Source organism: Nelusetta ayraudi, unplaced genomic scaffold, assembly GCF_046127955.1.
Source record: "Nelusetta ayraudi isolate G7.1 ecotype Tasmania unplaced genomic scaffold, CSIRO-AGI_Nayr_v1 ptg000127l, whole genome shotgun sequence".
Taxonomy (NCBI): Eukaryota; Metazoa; Chordata; class Actinopteri; order Tetraodontiformes; family Monacanthidae; genus Nelusetta; species Nelusetta ayraudi.
In genome coordinates, this window is record NW_027466177.1 from 532,783 (window position 1) to 553,482 (window position 20,700).

The 20,700-nt window shown below is 50.0% G+C and overlaps 1 protein-coding gene across 4 annotated transcripts in view; it reads left to right on the forward strand.

Moving 5' to 3' along the window:
* Window positions 1-20,283, forward strand: part of jph1a (junctophilin 1a) — a 29,084-nt gene extending 8,801 nt beyond the window's left edge. For 3 of the 4 annotated variants that reach the window (XM_076050366.1, XM_076050365.1, XM_076050364.1), the window contains 4 exons: window positions 11,165-11,283; window positions 18,808-19,607; window positions 19,801-19,897; window positions 20,058-20,283. In XM_076050366.1, the coding sequence (XP_075906481.1) occupies window positions 11,165-11,283; window positions 18,808-19,607; window positions 19,801-19,881 (1,000 nt within the window). In that variant the 3' untranslated portion in view covers window positions 19,882-19,897; window positions 20,058-20,283. Of the gene's footprint in view, window positions 1-11,164; window positions 11,284-18,807; window positions 19,608-19,800; window positions 19,898-20,012 lie in introns of all 4 variants that reach the window. The other variant, XM_076050367.1, reaches the window with a different exon arrangement.
* The last annotated feature ends 417 nt before the right edge of the window (window positions 20,284-20,700 follow it).

Genomic DNA, 20,700 nt, shown 5'->3' on the forward strand with positions numbered 1-20,700 from the left:
ACACACACACACACACCGAGAGGAGCACTCATCGGACCCGCACAGGCTATCTCTCCCCACGCTCACTCACTCCATCAGAACTCACCTCTCTAAACTTAGGAGCAGCTCCCGCACGCGCACGCCGCCACCGCCGCCTCCTCGCACTCTCCGCAAGACAAACGTGGCGCGGCGGGAGCGCGTCGCCGCGCGGCCGCGTCCACTTGTATACTGACTAAATAAGGCAAGGCATCGGTTGGCTTATCAGCACCGGCCAGGAATATATACCCGTCCCCACCACTGATATAGCAGCCCGCCATCTCGCTGGCACTGTCATCTCTTCGAAATGTCTAGGTGATGCGTGCGTGTGTGCACGTGTGTGTGTGTGTGTGTGTGTGTGTGTGTGTGTGTGTGTGTGTGTGTGTGTGTGTGTGTGTGTGTGTGCGTGTGTGTGTGTGTGTGTGTGCGTTCCTCTAGAAAGGGCAGAACAAACAGGAGTGATACGCTTTGCCGTCGTTTGGCGACGCAACAGTGCGTCCGTGCACCAGATTTCCTCGTTTCGCGTCTTTGTTCATCGCCCGCCGTGACGACCTCAGCCTCTCACCGCCGCCCGCCACTTTTTTTTTTATAGAGGGTCGTAGATCAGCTCCTTTCAGCGTGTGATCAAAGTGATCCCAGACGGCAGTACATCATGTAAGATTGGAAGCCTGGCTCCCGCCGGCGGTTCCTTCTGCCCGGCATGCCCGCTCCCCCGGTCCTTTTTGCTGAGGACTCCTGCCACCTCGTACGTGAAATTTTTAGAAAGTTGCCGCCAGCTTTCGAGAACCAGACGGGCCGGCCCCCGCTGACTGCACTGAAGGACCGGCACGGGTCAGACGAGAGCAAGCCTCAGCGCTCTGTATATTTATCCCCCCCCCCCCCCCCAGCCGCGTTGCACGGCGAACTCGGGAACTCGAGCTGCAAAATAAAAGCGATGTTCCTAAAAACTTCGACAGAGCACGATTGCAATTTGCAGGTGTTGCCACTGAATGGCGTGACGCGCATAATTGGAATTCCTGTCAAATCTCGTCCCGCGAGACGCAACTGAGGAGGATGGAGATTCAAAATGTCTTGTGTAAATCTGCATTTCAATGTTGTTTGCTGTCAAGAGTGGTTGTTGTGTTTTTCTCTTTGATTATTTGTCAATAAAATATTTGGTCTTCTCCTCCTGTCCGGACCTAATGCGCCATTTTCACTTGAGGTGAACTGGTCACGTGACTCCCGCACGTCTCGTCTCTTTTGCGATATACCTCTATATCAATACGTCTGACTGACCACCTCATTAGAGCGTCAAAACCTTTTAGCGACATTTGAGAGGTCTCTCCAAATGTCGGTGTTTCTTTTACAAATTTCTATTGCCATATTTAGGTTTTGCGCAATTCCAGGGGCAATGGAAACGCAGCTTCTGACAGCGTCGGGCAACTCAGTTTGAAGCCAGTGTGATTAAACGCGTGGCCACCTTCGAGTTTATATCAAACCTCGAGGTTCCACGGGCTCCTGATGGAGATACGAGATCAGTCGGAGGGGGAAATGGAAAACGGCTCGGCTCCCTGGAGTTTTTTTTTTCTTCCCGCCGCTACGCGCTGCGCCGTCCAAACGTCTCGGTAGCTCTTGGAAAGAAGGCCTCAAATATTGTGCCCACATCTTTTTTTTTTCACACTTCATTTTCAGCGGAGAGAATTTGACGAGGTGTTTCATCATATTTTACGATTCCGCAGGCCGCTGCGCTGCTAGCACGCTAAGCCAAGGCAGCCGGGAATGGACAACACATTTAGCGCATCAGCATCGGAACGTTCCTTTCCGTTTTTGGAAGGGCTGGCCGAACGATGCGAAGTTGTTGTAATGTGCACCCTGGCTGCTAACGCAGACCTCTGCTGTCGGCCAACTTCAATACGCAACGTCGAATTAAACGGAGCAGATTCCATTTGCGAATCTAACGAGAGCTGATTTGTCTCCCGGCGCCGGAAACCGACTTGCATGTGTGTGTGTGCGGCGCTGACAGAATTGGGCGTCGCCGGCGTACCGCCACACTGTACTGCTGCAGCTCCCCCCCCCCCCCGAGCAAGGAGCGTATTTGTTCAGCTTCTCGGCAGAGGCGGGGGGTGGGTCGGGGGAGGGGGGTGCGAGGTAGGAGGGCGGAGGCGCTGCGATGAGTCAGACAGGAAGGCAGGTGGTCAGAGGGCGGAGTCTGTTTGCTCCGCCTTACGTGAAGGCGCTAAAACCCACGTGAGGATGAATTGAGTCGTGGATGCGCCGCAAGCCATTAATAATTACGCCGTAATTGAATTAGCTGAGTTCAGGAGGAGATTTACTGCCCCCCGACACACACACACACACACACACATACACACACACACACACACACACACACCCATCATAGAGGCTGTTAGCCCTCCAGGTGGCCAACAACAAGGCAAACACTAGCACCGATAATTCCACAGCATGCAAACGGTGACATCTAGAAGTAAATATTTACGCACCAGAAGAGCAGTAGAAGCTTGAAGGACTCCAATTGAAATTATTTTTTTATACTAATCGACAGAAGGTGACGCTCACGCCGCCGTCGCCCAAATCGACCTTCACTTTGGGCTACTTTTGCAACGAAATCCGTTCCCGGCACTCTGATTGCCCCCCCCCACACACACACACACACACACACACACACAACACCCTGCTTTCGCTCCAGATGTTCGCGGATTGGATTACGGAATCACCGCTTCTTCCCCCCCCCCGCGAGTCGGAAATCCTCTGTGAAACGTTCAGGGCTCGCTCGTAATAATCAGGCGCGCGGGCGGGTGTTTTGCGCAAATATGTCAGTGCAAGAGAAGAGATACCTTTTGCCTTCTTTCCCTCGTCAACTAGCGTAGTAACAAACTGATTCATGGTTATGCGAAGCTTGACTGACGTCTCGTTTGCGTTTCGAGGTTTACGGACTGATCCTGTGCGAAATGTCTCCAGATGACAGATTCATGGCCGAGGCCGATCCCTCCCCCCCCCCCTCTTCCTTTTTGTCTGCAGCCAAGAGGAAATTGACGGTCTTGGTGGTGAATGGTGGCGTCGGGGGGGGGGGGATCCAGAGTGCACAGACCATAATTAAAACTATTCCTTAAGCTCAAGCGGTTGCCAGGCAACGTGACCTTTATTCTCACAGGTTCAGCGTCCGATTTGAGCCTCGTGCTTAAAAGAGACACGCCACGGCGAGCGGCTGTGTGTGTGTGTGTGTGTGTGTGTGTGTGTGTGTGTGTGTGTGTGTGTGTGTGTGTGTGTGTGTGTGTGTGTGTGTGTGCTCCTCTGATAATTCCTGGTTACACCCGGATGTCTCGCACATGCACTGCTCTCACAAGTGGCGCCCGTGCACACGCAGCGTTTGTATCATCAGCTGGACTCGTGCCTATTCGCACAGCATTAATAGAAACGTGCACATTTGCACCGTCACCCCTGCAGATTCATTCCCACGTGTGATGCGCTAATAATTGTTGTTCCTTTTTTTTTTTTTTTTTTTTTTCTCTAAGTTCATCTGGAATGCTAGGTGTGTGCAGCATTTTTCAGCGTTTGTTTCTGCACCATCAGCGGTAGCATCTCCAATGCGGTTTGATGCGTCCATAAAAACCATAAAGCTTTCTCTTCTACAGCATAGTTTCCATTCTACTCTGGATCACCTGTACACGGTGGTCACCATGGTCTTCGCCCCGGGCTGGCTCAGGGCGTCTGTTTCCTGTTGGAGATTTACAAAAGATTAATGGGCCGCCCGCGTAAAGCGCCGCTGTGAAGTCACCTCAGCGCAACCTTCATTCACGCCAACTGTCCGATTCCCAGCAGGCCTCATTATGGGACCTCCTGCTAATGGCTCTCTCTTCAATCCGCAGCCTTTCAGCAATGAATGGTGCACGTTGTCCACTCTGCGACCTCATCCTCCAATCCACTGTACGCCTCCTGTCAATGTACACCATTAAAAAAAAAAAAACCCCGGTTAGCATTTTGTTGCCGGCGTTGACCTTTTGTGAACCGTTTTTGTTTGTCTCTGCCGATTTGTTGAATGATTTCAAAGCAGGTTGAAAATGTCGCAGATTGGAGAGGAGCCGAGTCGTGCGTGCGTTGGCTGGGTGGGTGGGTGGGTGCGTGGCTGCGTGGCTGCGTGGCTGCGTGGGAGGGATCTCGGACGTGGGGAGCTTCACTGCCAGGTAGCAGTCGCGTAGAGTCGCACCTATAACGAGCAGGGCAGCGTAGCTAGGCTGGCCGTATCCTGGATACCCCGGCGCAGTGGGAGGAAGTGGAGATGCATCATCGCTCTTTATTGGCGTCGGCCGCTCCGAATGCGCCGTCTGAACGGTGGAATATTAACTTGGACCCGGTGCGAAAGATGACCGTTGTTCTCTTCTGCCTGCCAGAGAGCCTCGCTCGGCGCCAATCAGGCAGATTCACGTTAACATTAATCAAGAGTGAAGGAGGGTTGTCGAGCTGTGCAGTGTGGCTCACTGGGGGGATTCATTCCAAAACGTCCCAACGTTGTTGTTTTCTTTCTCTCCATTTTGGTGAGGGCACCACAAATTAGAGCAGTGGTTCTGAAACTTTAGAAACTTTATAGCCGCGCTTTCAGGGCTCTTGTTTTGATGATCAACGACGTCAGTCGTGCGACAACATCACATGACTCTACGCCCACACTTTGAGAAACACTGAATTAGAGAGAGAAAACCCTAAGTTCCGAACTTTAAAGGCCCAGCCGGTTGCTTTCCAAGGGATCAACTTGCATGACACAGAAGGCAAAACACATGACAAATTGTTCATAGTTCAGTCAAGGAACTGAAAATGAAAACCTGATGATAGAATGTGGGTGTCTGATGTCACCCTGATATTGTGCCAAGTTAGCAGAAAACAATGATTAACGCTGTCATTGCTGGCAGTACGCTCTCCGACCATTTGGTGCCGCTAAATCTCACACGATGGGCCTTTTAGGAGGCTTTCTGCTAAGACGCTGGGAACGTCCATGCCCTGCCTTTTGATTATTTTTTTTTCCGACATGTTTTTACCTTTACTTTGAGAATTTTAAAGCTATCCTGCATTTTGTTGTGAAGCATCCATTGTGTTTTCTGAAGTCTATTCATTTGGTTTCATTTAGGCCCTGTGTGTCTTTTATTTTGCTGGACGCAGAAACTCATCTTGGTCTCAGATGATCTGTGTCTCAGCTTTCCCAGTTGCCATTTCCTCCTTTCCCACAGCTTGCGAACGTCAGAGATGCCACATCCCTGTTTTTTTTTTTGTTTTTTTCTTCCTGCTGTGGATAGTTCGTCCCCCTCCCCTCCTGCCCTCGCTGTCATTAGCTTTATCAGCTGTGGCCATGTTTCACTGGCAGTGTTGACACAAGGAGCGGCGAGGCGAGGTCTGAATCCCCGCCGCTGCCCTTCACCAAAAACCGAAGGGATCATCTCGGCGGGGGGATAGTGTGTCGCCCCTTCAACAGTCTCACATCAGCAGTAACCTATCAGACCTTCCAACCGTGCGGAAGACCTGAACACGTCCAAACACTCCTGCTGGGTTTGCTCATTTACAGCAGAGATGCAAGGATGTAGCGACCGATCAAAGTTCTTCCAGTAGCCGCACATTTTGACAAACCTCGGCCGCCTGCGTATGGCCGCGGGCCAGGTTAATTCTCAGAGGTCGCGGGGGTCGTCAGTTGAGAGCGCAAGTGAAGGATTAGTTGCGTTTGTAATCCGCAGCCACAACCACACTAGCATCAGGGGATTTGTTTTTGTTTTTACACCCTTTAAAAAAAATAAAAAAAGAGAGAGAGACTAGATTCCTTCATATTCCAAGAAATTGAGGCAGTTTGAGGGATGAAATAAGAAATGTTCTTATTTCTGCCAGATTGTCACTTCTTCCATCCTGGAGAAAATATTTGGAACAAGTGCGTCTTCTACCACAAAATGCAACCGTGGCAGCGCTCTTTTTCTGCGAAACAGCAAACAGGTATATTTAGCATACTGTGGCAAGGCGCAGAGGGCCAGGGCGGGTTTCGAACCCCAGACTCCCGCCCAGGTAATAGCCGTGCGCGCTTAACCATTCGGCCGAAGGGATATCCCATTGGCCAAGTAGCCAGGGCGCATGATGAGTTGGAGGCATAGTGACAGGGCCGCCACTGTCACAACACAGTATCAGTAACTGAAAACCACGTCGTTTGCGGGCGTCTCCTCTCTAAAGCCGAGGAGGAAGGAGGCGCTTAGCGTGGCCAGCAGATTGTCAGCATATCGCAGAAAGTTGCTGTAGCGGCGGGAATAAATAGCCGCACAGCATTCCCCCGGAATTAGCCCACTTCCAGAACTGTAATGCCTGTCACTTCAGCCTGTGTGTTTTTTTCAAACCATATTGAAAGAACTGGCTGCGGCTTCACGCGACGAACGTCTCTCTCCTCGCTTGTCCCCCCTGCGAAATTCCCAAACAGATGTTTTGGTTTGTGCTGGCAGCCGTCTCTCAAAGTCCTCCCATCTCCCATTGTGCCCGCTTTGTGCTTTTCACCCTTCCTTTTGGTGCGTTTGTTTGCCCAGTATTCGATGTTAGGTCAACTCAGAACCAGTTCTGCCTGTTGAGGTGAAACTGGAACGTGCTGCAGAGTCGAAGCACAACTAGCCACAATATGTCCCCATGTACAACTGAATGAAAACCACACGTCTTGATATCTGAAATTACACCACACAGCCGCGCCCAAATGCTGCTACTATACAAGACTCTCTTTTCCGAATGGAGTTGTCTTATCTTACAATAGCAGCCTCCCTGTCTCCCATTTAAGCCTCGTCTGCCATGGCCATTGTCACCTCCCCCCCCCCGCCTCCTCCTTTACTGCCGCCCCTGGTAATGTGAGCCTAGACCTCGGTCCCGGAATAATTTTAGGGTCAGTTTTAGCTCATCCTTAATGGTGTTAGTCGTGCGTGACTATTCCTGAATGAGCACCAACCCCCCCTCCCCCTCCCTCCCCCCCACGGATTTTAAATAGTCGGCCTGCGCGGATTGATGGGCGAGATATGCACGCTAATGAGCGCTAATGTCTGCAGACATTGAATCCTCTCTTTAGCGTCTTTTTTTGGGGGTTGTTTTTTTTGGGAGGGCGAGACACGTGCTCAACTGCGTTATTCATTCACTAGCAGATCAGCACCGGGCGCCATGTTTCTCCCAGTCCAGGCCGACGATGTGGAGCCGGCGCTCCATCCTCCGTATCTTATCGTTTACTGTAGCCGTCAGCATTCCTTGTCACCGAGCTGGGACTGAGAGGGAGCCAAGAGGTGGAAGACGAGCGACGGGAGGCGGGGTGAAGGGTGGAGGAGGCGCTGGGTAAAAAAAAAAAAAAAAAAAAAAGTTGACTGAGAGACGGCGTGGCCTCAGAACTGTGTCAGCATATGCGAGAGGGGAGGATTCTCGAATCAGGCCATGGCCTTGGGAGTGATGGACCGGAGCCTCACTCAGGGCGGGGGGTGGGGGGGCAGCACAGAAACACAGATTCTGGGTGAGGGGTGGGGGTTTAGGGGGGAGTAGGCGGGGCTCCACCAACCTTAAAGGGAGGATGGATTCATATGGGTGTGTGTGTGGGGGGGGGTTTGAAATTCAACCCCGCGGCAAAATTAGACGGCGTGCATGTCTCAGCACTTCCTCGGCGCTCGCAGGAGTCTCTCCGGAGGAGCGGCGACGTGCCTCCGCCCCCTCACCCCTCCACCGTTCCCACCCCCCCACCCCCACCCCCCACACTCTCTTGTTGACTGGATGAAAAGTTGGCGCAAGCTTCGGATTGGCCTTTTTTTTGCTCCAGAAAGTGGTCTGACTTTTGTCGACGCTGACTTAAACACTCACTGTCAGTCAGATTCAAGTCCAGCGTTGACTTCTTTTGCTTGGTCCACTGTTTAGAGAATGTCGAGTGTGTCTTTGCTCACACACTGATAGCTCGATGAGGGCCAAACAAGCAGTTTTACTCTCTCGAGGTGCACTGTCTCTCAGACTGCTCCATTATCTCAGACTCACACACATCAACACGGCTTCCACAAAGAGAAAGAGAGTGTCCACTGCGCTGTTTGCGAGACTGACTCAATGCCTGACATGTCTCATCTTCATGGCTTGGAAATTGATATAATTTCAGTCAAAAGACAAAATGAACGTTTTTAGTCCATTTCGGTCAATAATTGCAGTCCCAAAATGAACGGCTTCAAAGTCTTTTCAGCATCCTGGACTCATCCACGCTCTGTGTGTGTGTGTGTGTGTGTGTGTGTGTGTGTGTGTGTGTGTGTGTGTGTGTGTGGGCCTGTTTGTGTGCAGCGAGGTATTTGCATTTGTAGCAGGTGCATCAATGGATTCAAATACCTTGATTTGCTTGGACCCATCCACGGCCATATAAACCCTGGGGAGAGAGAGAGAGAGCGCCTGCGTGGCACCAAAAGTAGACAGGAACAGGTGTCGCTTTATATGCACGGGCAGATCGGCCTGGAGAGGAGCAGAGGGCTGCGGGGGGCCGACGCAAGTTGAGGAGCTTTTTCAAAGGTCACCGGGGCGAGCCGTTTTTGTTATTGTTGTTATAAAGGGACTTTTTGTTGTTGTTGCCTCAAGTTTGTGCGAGTGACGAGAAACCAGATGGTGCAGGGCAGAACTGAAGGTCCGTTATTATGACCATGTCTTTATTTTGTCGTCTCAGGCGATTCACTCCCAGAACCTCTGTTCTTCAGCCGTTCCCACGTGTAGTTAAGCCGTTGGACCTTCGTGTTTGGATGTGAAAACATTGCCATTCACCAGGGGGGCATCAGGAAGAGCCTCATCGCCCTCTGTGACATCATAAAGGGCTACAGATTGAGCAAGGAAAAGAGAGGCTGGGCAGAAGCATTGTGTCGAGATGACAGTGTCGCGATCTTAAAGGACCTTTGTAGGTCATCAGTGCGTCATGACGCGGCACTGAAAGGCCCGCTAGCCTTGACCCGCCGTCCATCTCAGGCGTCTCCCAAATTTAAAAAAAAACGATGCTACTCGTGAGCACGAGGACGACGGCGACCAAAAGCGCCGCATATTTTCCCCCTCGGCGCCGAAAAAAGCTGAGCAAATCTTCCCTCCGCTCTCTGCGCCCATGTTTTCTCACCTCCTATTTCACTCTCTCCTCGTCCCGCCGCTCCATCGCACCCTCATCACTCTGCGCCTGACGCCTCCCGCCACCAGACATTCTGTCTGCGAGCGGTCTGCATTGCTTCCTGTGTCTGCCCGTGACTTTAAGCCGCAGCCGCAGCCGCAGCCGCCGCAGCCACAGCCGCCACCGCCACCGCCGCTTAAAGGGAGCTGTTAAGATCCTCGGGATATCTCACCGGGCGAGCGGTGCACTTTATATATTTTTTTCCCGCCACGCATTCATGCCTCCTTCACTCGGCAGCGCATTTCACACTTTTCAGAAATAGCCGTGCGTGTGTCCCCGCGGCAATGCGCGGCGAAGGACGTGCGCGGCACGGGCGTCACCGCGCGGGTGATGCAAGCGGAATGCTTTAATGTCCGTTTCGAAACGTCCTCAAATAGGGGGCCCCCTCCGCCCCCGCCCGACCCCCCGACTTTGACGTCCGCCGTGGCTGCGGAGTTCCTGCAAATTAACGATAAGTCACGGTGACAAGCGAAGGATTGTGTGGTTGTGGCTTTTTTATTATTAGAATTTCTATCTGTGGCTGACCAGCGGTTTCCAGATTCTGCAGACACAGCTGCCTCTGTCCGCCGTTTGTGGCGCCTTTTTTTTTTTTTTTTCTCTCTCTCTCTACCCGGAGAGGAAACAGTGATCTGTCCGCCACATGCACTTGTTAATATCTCACTGTCCGAGCTCCAAAGAACAAAAAAACAAAAGGGCAGACACTGCAAGTCCAAAGATGAAGAACTTGTCTGAAATGGAGACATCTGTCCATCGGGGTCACTCGTGGGTGAGGGAGGGGGCCAATCGGAACAGTGAGGAGGAGATGAAGGAGGAGGAGGGGGGGGGGGTGGCGGAATCCAACAGAATGATGAGCAGTGATTGAAAAAAAGGGACGAGGGATGGGGAAGGAAAGAGGGAAAGGACGATGGATGAGGGAGGTTAAGCAGGTCACAGCTGTCAATACTTGCCGTGGTACTTGGGCGGCCCATCTGGGCACTGGGCAACCCCTCTCACACTGCCACATGACTGCACTTCGCTGTTCACACGTCCACTTTGTTCCCTCAACGATAAAAGACACGTTTCAGTGTTTAGTGTTTAAAACTGTGGCTTTTTTTTCATTGAAAAACTTGTCGTTGCTGCAAAGTCCCCTGCCGACACCTGCTTCTTTTTTCTTCTTCTTCTTCTTCTTCTTCTTCTTCTTCTTCCTTTTCTCACCAACCGGGTGTTGCGCGAGCCGCCCGCGCGTCCACCACGCTATCTTTTGGTGGAGTTTTCAAGGGATTTGTTAAGCAGGTCACCTCTCCCTGGCCCCTGCCTGCCTGTCAGTCCGCGGTGCGCTTCCATAATGCCTCTAATGCTAAGCTTGCATTGATCCCAAAACATATCACTCTTCTGCTTTTAGGTTTCGCAGACACCCGCGCCATATTTTAGCGGCGCAAAAGAGATTTTGAAGCGCTGCAAAGCCGTGCTGCACGGCTGACTCTCCTCCTTCTGTCACGTTTTTAATTACGACTTTACTTTTTTTATACTTTCATTTACTGAAATCAGAGTCTAAAAAAAAACAGAAAATCACAAGCATTGCATTTGTGTATGATTAAACGTGATTTCAATGGTTTAGCTGCATGCATGGGTGTATGTACGTCTGTTTGCGTGCATGTTTCGGACCTTACTCGCACAGTCCAACAGCAGAAGCAGCAGCAACACTCCAGACTGGATTAAGGTTTTGCTTGGTTGTGGCTGCGCTCCATTTGTAAAATCAGGATTTGGATTTGAGATAGAAGCACAAGGGGAGGTGTTATGTCATCCCCAAGAGGGGCAGGCTGAGTGATCCAGCCCAAAGAGGGTCAGAGGGGAGCAAGATTGAGGAAGGGAGTGTCTGCCTCCACCATGCTGCGCCATAAATCAGCACGCACACACAGTCACATGGTGGAAAACACATTTTCTTCCAATCTCCTTGACCGGGGTCGCGTTTTCGCCGTTTGCCTTGACTTTAACGCAGCCCTCTGTGTGGTTTCTCTGCAGGACGGCGCACGCCAGGACAAAAAGCGAGGCCGCGGAGCAGGCCGCCATTTCTGCCGTCCATGAGGCTGAAATCGCCCGGGCGGTTGCCAGGGAGCTCTCGCCCAATTTCTACCAACCAGGTAACTCTTAGCAGGCCTTGAAAAAGACTTAAAAGTTGGTAGAGACTTGCAGTTAGTCTTTAAGGGGATTTCCCGGGCATCGACATTGCGTCTCACTGGCACCTGTAAGTACTTCAAATGTTGTAGAATAGAATAGAATAGAAGTTATTGTCATCCCATTATTAAATGAGGGTGCTCAGCTCAATACAGTGTGCAATGACAAAACATGGATTCACAAAACTAGATACAGGAATGTATATACACTTAAATAGTACAATAGAAATCCAATAGAAAATGATCTAATAAGTATTTGGATAATGTTCAGCTAGCTCTGCTTTATTATGATTTTGTTTTTATGTTGTTGTTTTTTTTATCCTTATTTATAACCTTCACTCCATCATATTTAAGTGAACCTATCAGACTTGCTGCTTCAGGGTCAATGCTTCCTATGGGAGTGCGGGGCTGTGCTGCATAGTGTTAATTGGCGCTTCGGCACTGCATCCTCACTAATACTAATATACCAGAAGCCATTGTTTACAGCTTTTAGTAGCTTCTTCTTCTTCTTCTTCCTGGTTTTCTTCCAGTTCTCTTTTTTTTTTATTTTATTTTTTTTTAAACTGAGCATTTCTGAGCAGCTGCCTCTCACTGTCACACCTACTGCTTCTTTATCCGTTTAGGTAGGTGATTGTCATGAAATCCCCCTTTCAGAGACTGATGGAATACACTGGCGGCTGCAGTTTTGAAAGACTTACAAGCCAAATTTCAGAGTTGAAATCCGAGCACTTCAGCTGCCGTGCAAAGGTCAGGGCGTCTTGTCAGAAGTCGCCAATTATGTTTTGCGTTTTTTTTTTTGTTTTTTTTTTAAATTGTGTACGTGGACCGCATGTGAGTCAACAGCGTGCTTGTCTGAGGTTTAGAAAAAGTAGGGTCTGTGGTGCCCTCAGTGTAATCTAAGACTGGCGGTGCCGCGGACGCTTTCTCCTAATCACAATGTCGGACTGTGTTTGTACTTAAACAAAGCCGAGCCAGCTCGAAGTATAGCTCTGTCTTCTGGATGAAAGCCCTCTCTTTTGCTCTCAAAGGCCCGTTGTAGCCGCCCACAAACACTCAGCTAAAAATCTGCAGCGGCGAGCTACGCCAAAGGGAGCGGCGCCTTGCGCTCCCTTCAGCGGCGTTGTCCCTGAATCGGTCCAAACTGCGCAGCAGGCTCCCACAGGTGTATATGCGAGCGGTGGTCAGGGGAGGTTTACCGCTGCAGGAACCCTGCAGGCTCTCATGTTTCCTCGGCCTGGAGCTTTTACAGGCACGCTGCCACGCTCTTCAGGAGCTCGCAGCGTAAGGTGTCAACTCAACTCCACTCCGTGTCGCTCGTTTATGAGGTAAGATGAGTTTTTACGGCGCAGAGGTAAATAAATATAGGAGTTTCGGATCCTCCCTCTGCCAAAGTGGTTTATGGTTCCAGTGGGTCGGAGGGCGGAGCGGGATCTTAAAGCAAGAGTGTGAACTTGCTCAGTGGAAATTATGTCCATGTATTGGTGTATTATGATGTTCAATGCAGTTTTGGAGGGATCGCAACAGTAGCTGCGTTTCCATTACAGATTTCTTTCGCATTCAATTGCGATTTGCAGGGGTTTCTATTCAATGGTGCGAAGCGCATGAGCTTTCAATTCTCGTAAAAATTTTGTCCCGAGGTTTTTTGAAGTTTAGGTGTTTCCATTACTATTTTTTTATTGCGATATTTAGGTTTTGTGCAATTCTGTAATGGTAACGCAACTTCTGAAAGCCTGTTGAAAAATGTGCATCCAATAATTAAACAAACCTACACCTCTGGTTACAGGGCTCAACACCGCCACACGCTATTTGCTCCACAGCCATCACGAGCATGGATTTGCGCTATCGAAATGCGATGTCATAGATTTTTTTTTTGTTTGTTTATTTTTATTGCGCGGCCCTATACCAGCCGCCGTGAGTAATATATTTAGGCCCATGAGCTCGTCGTCCTTGGGCTCCGGCCAGAAGAGAAGGCAAAATAGTGGGTGACAAATAACGTCGACAATGGGACCCATTCAAGCGCGGCCCGCCACTAAGCCACAGAAACGGGCGGCTGGAGACATCCTCTGGCTTGTTTGTGTTGTGGAAAACGGTGGTCATGCTTGGCAGGCCGGCTGATCTCTGGGTTTGCCGGGTCAGCGTGGACCGTGTCCTTGCCTTATAAGTCAGATTATGAATGAGCAAGGGGGCTGATGTCATCATAATGCACTTGTCCGGTGACACCCGAGCCGCGTGCACTTATGCGTTCGATTGCGCAAGCGTGTCTGGCCGCCGCGTCCATAAGCCAGAGGGGCACCTGCAAATAATGACATCATCTGTCCCCTCTCAAACATGTGGAAGGAAAAACTTTGGCAGTTTTGCAGTTGGACGCAAGCATAGGGCTAAATGTGCTGTTTTATGGAAATCTATCAAGTTCTAGTTGAATTGAGGCTGAAAACAAAATACAGTGGCTCTACTATTGCACTTTTTTGGGACTCTGATAGTCTGACTTTTTTGTCCACCCTCACTCGCGTCCTGTTTTAGGTTAAACACTTCCCCCTATTTTGCAAATGAAAATGAACACCAATGTTTTTGCCTGCTACAAATTTAAAAACACGCTCTCTTAAAATTGAAATGTCAGGTTCTACTTCCTGGAGTCAGACAAAGCCGTTTGGGCACCTACACCGAGAAGGAACCCACTTCCTGGAACTGAGGCCCTGCTTCCCGCATGTCCACCTCCGCAGTGGAAATATCCTCACTCAGCCTCCCCCCTTAGCTCTGAATAAGTCCTCCAGGGCAGCAAACCGGGGGTCTAAACCCTTTGTTGTTTGTAATTGCAATTTCAGACTCGTGGCAGATTATCGCCCAGATTGGGCGAGTGCACTTCAAAAAGCAAGAGAGGGTCGCAGGGAACAGGACCCTGACCTTTATGATTGCTCCACATGCAGCGGCCTGGAGGTGGAGGAGGCGAGGGCGAGCGAGGCGTGGCCTGCGGTGTGACGTTAATTGGGCTATATTTGGTGCTCGCTGGGGTCTGATGGAGACATAGCTGAAATCCTTCTGCACTGAGAGGAGCTCAGCCCCGCGCTCACCCCTCTCAAGGGCTAAAGCAGAGCAGCTGTCCCTTCCTTCAACTGAGGCCAGGGGCGGGGTGGCTGCTTCGGGGAGGTTGGGGGGCAGAGGAGGGGTCGAGGACCCCAGTAGGGATCCCGCTCCACCCAGTTTGACCCACTCAATGTAGACTCGGGCCAGGTGGAACCATAAAGGGCCCCCAACCTGTCGTGGCTGGACACCAGACGTGAACAGGTGTCGCTGCTTTATATTCACGGGCGGCAGGTGTTGCCGAGTCAGTTCCAAGACAGCAGTTCAGTTGAAGTTTAAAGTCACAAAGTTGTTACTTGTGGCATTCAAGGGCACAGAAAAGTATTTTACTTTTTAGATACTGTGGATTTGCTGTTTTGTTTTGTTTTGTTTTGTTTTGTTTTGTTTTTTACAAAACTTTTTCTCTCTGCGTAAACATCCAAGAAACAAAACCATTTGAATCTAAAGATAATTCCGTTTTTAAAAGTATGCAATTAAATTTAGATTTGGAAGCAAATAAATAAAGATCTGCAGCAGAAATTGTGGTTCTACCATCTGTTGTTGACGTGTCTGATAAAAGCAGGGCCAATACCCACGAGCGCGTTGCCCTCCGCGTTCGTCTTTGCTCGCTGCCACTTACAAACAAAACGCCGGAGGACAGTAATTACACCACAACAAGTAGCTGCAGACAATAGACTGGACTTTATTTGCATGCATTTACACGGGGGCATTCAGTGTGCCTGCGTAGGCCAACGGTGGTGGAAGTAATGCGGCCGAACAATGGCTGCCCCCCCCCATTGCCCATCTGCCGGCGCGAGTGGGAGGAAGACGGAGATGAAACGCGGCAAACTGAGACGTGCGCGGAAAAATATCGCAGCACAATTCAACGTGGCTGGCGGAAAAGGAGAAGTACGCTGGTATCAATTAGATGATCAAAGGCCTTTAACGAGGGGACGGACGTCTCTCGCCATCACGGTTTGCCGCTCTTGCTGGACTTCTTTCGCACAATGGGATTGGACGAGCGCTCAAAGCAACCATGCCAAATTCCGTGAATGCTAATTCTGAGTCTGTTGGTTAAAAGCGGCGGAGCCTCCCATACGCGCAGAAGATGATCCCTGATACGAGTCACCGCCTACACTCCCGCCAAAATGCAGGTAGAAGTCCGAAAAAGGTCCAAAAGCACCACTCTCGTCACCTCTGTTCATGGGGAGATGTTTTGTTTCGTTCAACCTGCTGCCACAGGCAAAAGCTCCGGTCTCTTGTTGCCCCTGCAGTGCTAAGCTTGGCCCGAAAACAGGCAAGAAGGGAAGCTTTCAAGATGGATTTGCAGGAAGTGAAAATTCCGAGCTAAACAATCCACCTGCCTTGCAAGGATGATTTTGAAAGAACGTTTGGACAGATTGAAGATAGCCGTAGCCAAATTATCTGAGAAACTAGCATTTAAACATGAGTAGATATGGATTTTAATCTTCAAATTTCCTTCTGAAGTGTGCATAACATGCGTTTTAGTCGCCAGGCAGCGGCCAGAGCAGCCGCATGTGATTACAGTGCGCCTGCTACAACTGTTCATCTCCCGCTAAAGGCCATTGTGTCAGCCGGTGGGGGTTTTTAAACGGTCGATCCGCCGTGTGCCGCGCGGCCGCGCGCGACATGTGTGTTTGTGTCGGCGGCACGTGTGTTTTGCCGCGAGGGCAGCGGAGTGGAAAATGCACTGTGGATTAACGCAAACAGAGCTGACAACCGCAGCTTCAGTGAAAAGCCGGCGTTCTTCTAATCTCAGAGACGGATGCGAGGCCGGCGGGGTTGGGAGGGGGAGAGAGTGCAAAGCAAAGTTTGACCCGAACAAAAACATATTTTCTTCTCAAGGTTTTAGTCGAGATCTCCGCGTTTGGCGCTTTTGTGTCACACATTTGAACGAGTCCCCGCGTGGGATTTGCAGGCTGAGTCGCGTTAATCAGAGTTCAGATGAGAGAAAAAGCCATCGCTCTTGAGGTAATCTAGTCCCACTACATGATCCAGATGACCTATCGGGATTCTATGGGAGAGCATGTGCACTAAATCTCCTCTTACTCATTTCAGAAGACTGACACTTGCCACTAGGCAAGCGCAAGTAATTACATCTAGTTGATACGTCACTGATGAAAAAAAAAAACAAAAAAACCTTCGCTTAGCTTCTTCACTGGCTGCCGAAGTGCGACGTTGGCCCTGAGTTTGCGATACAATGCCAAGAACCATTTGAAAAATGCTTGGAACTCCTGGCAGGGATCTGTTCCCGAACACAGTGGAACTGCTGCAGCTCTCCCCAAAGCCTTGACTCTCATTGAGTTATGTTGGGAAATGAAGCCTGGCACATAATAAGCCGTGCAGATGTTCAAATGCATTCCCTGTCTCTTTGTCGTGGCTTCTTTTGGTTGAGGCGGTTACGTAAGAAATTAGAAATGCGGCGTTGCCAAAAGAAATACCTTGAGTTTATGAGGACTGAGGATTCTACAGTGAGTCCGTGTGCACAGACATTTTGACTGGATGTGAACGCGCTTCGTTACTACAGGTGACAGGTATGAAATCCAAGCCAGTACTAATTATTTTATGGGTTTCAACTTAATCTGCTTTTTGTTTCCAAGCAGTGTCTCATTAATTTCAAACACCACATGCAAAAATATTAAAAGTTTCAGCAGATTTCTAGAGTGCCTGCAGTCGCTAACAGTAAGGAATCGTTAGACACATCGTTAATCTCCTACTAAACGATTACATTTGTGCCTCCATGTTGGCCATATTGCCTGGCTGCTTTGGCCAGTGTCCTCCCCTTTTCATGCCATCTGATGCGTCTCGAACAAAGCAGCACTGGCCTCTTGTTAGTCACACTGACGCCATCTAATTCAAGCAAAGTGAAGGAGAACAAAAAAAAAAAAAAACAGGAAGACAAAGGGCCCGGTGTCTCCGATAAATATTAATTCAGTGGAGAACAAAGGGAGAAATAGAAAGTGTCATTTCTCTCACATGCAACAAGCTCTTACATTTAGAATCAGGCCTCGGTCTCCGCGCGTTACATAACGCCGGGAATACAAATTCACAAGGTGTTTTTTTGTGTCGGAAGACGGGAGGGAGCGTCGCACGCTCGCTGTGGGGGCATCAGTCTCTTTAGTGCCCACCAGCAGAGGGGCGAAAGTCTATCAAGAGGTGATGTAGGGGGAGAAGGTAGCCAGCCTGCATGAGCTTTATCAGAGGCAAAAATCCACAAGAGGTTGACTCTCCTTATCTGTGTGCAACGCTGCAGCTGAGCTGATGTCACAAAGAACAACATCCTGATAAAAGACGCTGGCCGGCGGTAAAGATGAACTTGAGAGAGAGAGAGAGAGAGAGAGAGAGAGAGAGAGAGAGAGAGAGAGAGAGAGAGAGAGAGAGAGAGAGAGAGAGAGAGAGAGAGAGAGAGAGAGAGAGAGAGAGAGAGAGAGAGAGAGAGAGAGAGCGCTTCCTGCGTGTGATGGTGTTTGTGACCCTGCATTAATCAGTCTCCTTCTTCCTGTCTGCCTCAGCCTGTGCAGAATGATTGCATATGTAATTTTCCCTTTTTTTTTTCTTTTTTTTTTTTTTTTTTTAAATTCATGAATATTTTATTTGAGAGTTCAGCTATACTTAGGAGCGGCTCTGATCCGAATCTAGATCCATGGGGAGAGTCAGACGGGGTGAGCGTAGCGAGGGATCTCTAGCTTGTCGGGCAGTGCCCCGATCAAAACAGCACCGGTGGCTGTTTAGGGTTTGGCTGGATCTCGGATGTCAGCATTAAGGTTTATATATACCCATGATAATGTGCGGCGAACCTCGCTGAGCCCGCGTTCTCCATCAATCTCTCAGCTGGCAGGTGGAGATGTGCTTTGTTTATTCTTGGTGCATTTTTCTGGTTCTTTTAAATCTTCTGTACATCTTCACGTCCTCTGTTTATTCCTATTTAAATGCATCAAGTTTCCCTTTTGACTTGCTGCATTACATTATTTGTCCTCTTAGCCCTGGTAAAATGAATTAATGCATGACATACTGGACAAGTCAGGCATGCGGATGCTATTTACCTGTTAGCTTTATTGTGCTTTAAAGCTTGTGAGAGGCTGGCTTAGCACGCTAGCATTGTGATGCTAACTTTATATCAACTCCATTTGATTCCCTTCTTTTATTCATATTTAAATATGGGCATCCGTTGAATACAAATCAGCTTGAGGTCTTCTGTACAAATAAAATTCAAACAGATTAAAAACAAGAAACAGCCACCAAATTGAAAATGCACAACATTGTTTGTAGTGCAGATTGTTATAAATAAAGCACATTCACTGAAGTCTGGTCACAGTAACCTGACTGGCACTGGCGTTGTTGGACGGACTCTCTTACATAACAGTTTGCATCCATCACTAAATCCATACCTGTCGCCTCTTATCCCCCTTTCAGGACCTGATTATGTGAAGCAACAGTTTAAGGAGCCGGTGGAGATCAAAGAGGTCCCCGTGGAAAAGAAGGACAACTCCCCGAAGGATTCGCCCCACTTTTACCGCAAAGGCACCACGCCCCCCCACTCCCCGACAACCAGCCCTGTGCCCACACCCCCACCCTCGCCCCAATCCAGCAAGAAGAAAGGTCAGCTCGCCAACAGCAGCGGCAGTGCCGGCGGCGGCGGAGGCGGCGGTCGCAAAATCAGCCGTGAGGAGAAGCCGCCTCGCCAGTCGAGCAAGGAGGAGAAATTGAGTCAGAAGAGCGGCAAAGACGAGCGCTCGAACAGAAAGCCGAGCAAAGAAGAGCGGGTGTCCGTCAGCGATGGCCTTAAGGGTTCCCACGTGTACGCCGAGGCTCCGGCGAAGCCCCCAAAGGTCCAGCCGCAGCAGCAGCAGCAGCAGCAGCAGCAGCAGCAGCAGCACGCCTTGGCGCCCCTCCCCGCCGCGCATCCCCCCGCAGTGCCGGTGAACGGCGAGCTCCACAGCGAGTACCACAGTTACTACGTCAAGGCCCCAACCAAGATCCCACCGCCCCCAGACCCCGAGGAGGACGCGGAGGAGGAGACCAGCGCCCTGGCTCTGGCGCGGCGCCTGCCTCCGCTGTCCAACAAGTCCTACGGTACCCCCAGTCCAAAGCCATCCTCCGCAGCGGAGGGCAAAAGTGAGCAAAAACTCAGGAAGCAGGATTCCCTCAAGCCAAAGAGCCTCGCAGACACAAAGAAAGCCAGCATGGAGATTGCAGAAAGCGTGGAAGAAGCAGTAAGACTTCAATATTTGATCAAGCTTTTGTCCCCGTTTTTAGTTTTGTCTTATTTGGTTTGTTTGGCTTTTTGCAAAGCTAGCTTAACCGTTTAAACTTGCTCACTCGCTAATGCACGTTTACGAGATTGTCGTCGTTCTTCTCCCACACGTATGTGGTATCTGATCCGTGTCGTAACATGTTCTCTTGCAGGGTCCCAACTCTATCCTTGTTGCTATGGTAATGCTGCTGAATATTGGCCTTGCAATTATATTTGTCCATTTTCTGACATGATGATACAGTTTCTCAGGTAAGTTTTCACCCAAACTCACCGGGGTGCGTTTTTCGCCCCCCTTTCTGTTGTCATCGCCATCATTATTATTATTATCCGTTTGTTTCTGTGTCCATGTTATGTTCCTGAGCAGCGACGAGCAGCCCGTTACATACCAACCAACTGTTATATGTTGCAGCGGAACCATGGCAACCGTTAACAGTTGCATCGCTGGCCTGGAAAATGAAAATGGCGCCAGTGAGACACGGGGGAGGCCGTAGGTGTTTAGGAATCAACGGGACACCGAAAAAGAAACAAGAGGAAGGCATCACTACCACCAAGCTGTCACGGGCCTTCTTCGAGGGGGCCAGCCCTGTGAATTAGCCCTCCTTTGGCTCGTCTAAAAAAGCTGAGGTGAAATGTCGTGTCTAGTGAGATTTTTTTTTTTTTTTTTGGGGGTTGGGGGTGGGAAACCAAAAAAGGAAATTTCGAAAATTAAAAAAAAAAAAAAAAAAAAGTAACAAAAATGCAACCAAACACGCTGGGGAAAAGAAAAAAAAAAGAAGTAATTGGATCCCACGTGCGTGCTGATCCCTGGGTCTCTGCAGCCCACTCCCTCTGCCTTGGCAGAGACAGTGGTGGGCTGAAGGACTTTGCTGGAAAAGTGCGGAGATGCACTTTTAGATGACGGGAGCAAACAGCTGCCTTTCTATTTTGCCGTCTGACGTTTTGATGGGGAGATGTGAGCCCGGCCGCCAGGGCAAGGGGGAGGTGGGGGAGGGGGGTAGAGGGTATGCGGGGGGGGGAGGGGGGGGGTATGTGGAGTAGGGGGCTCTTCTTCT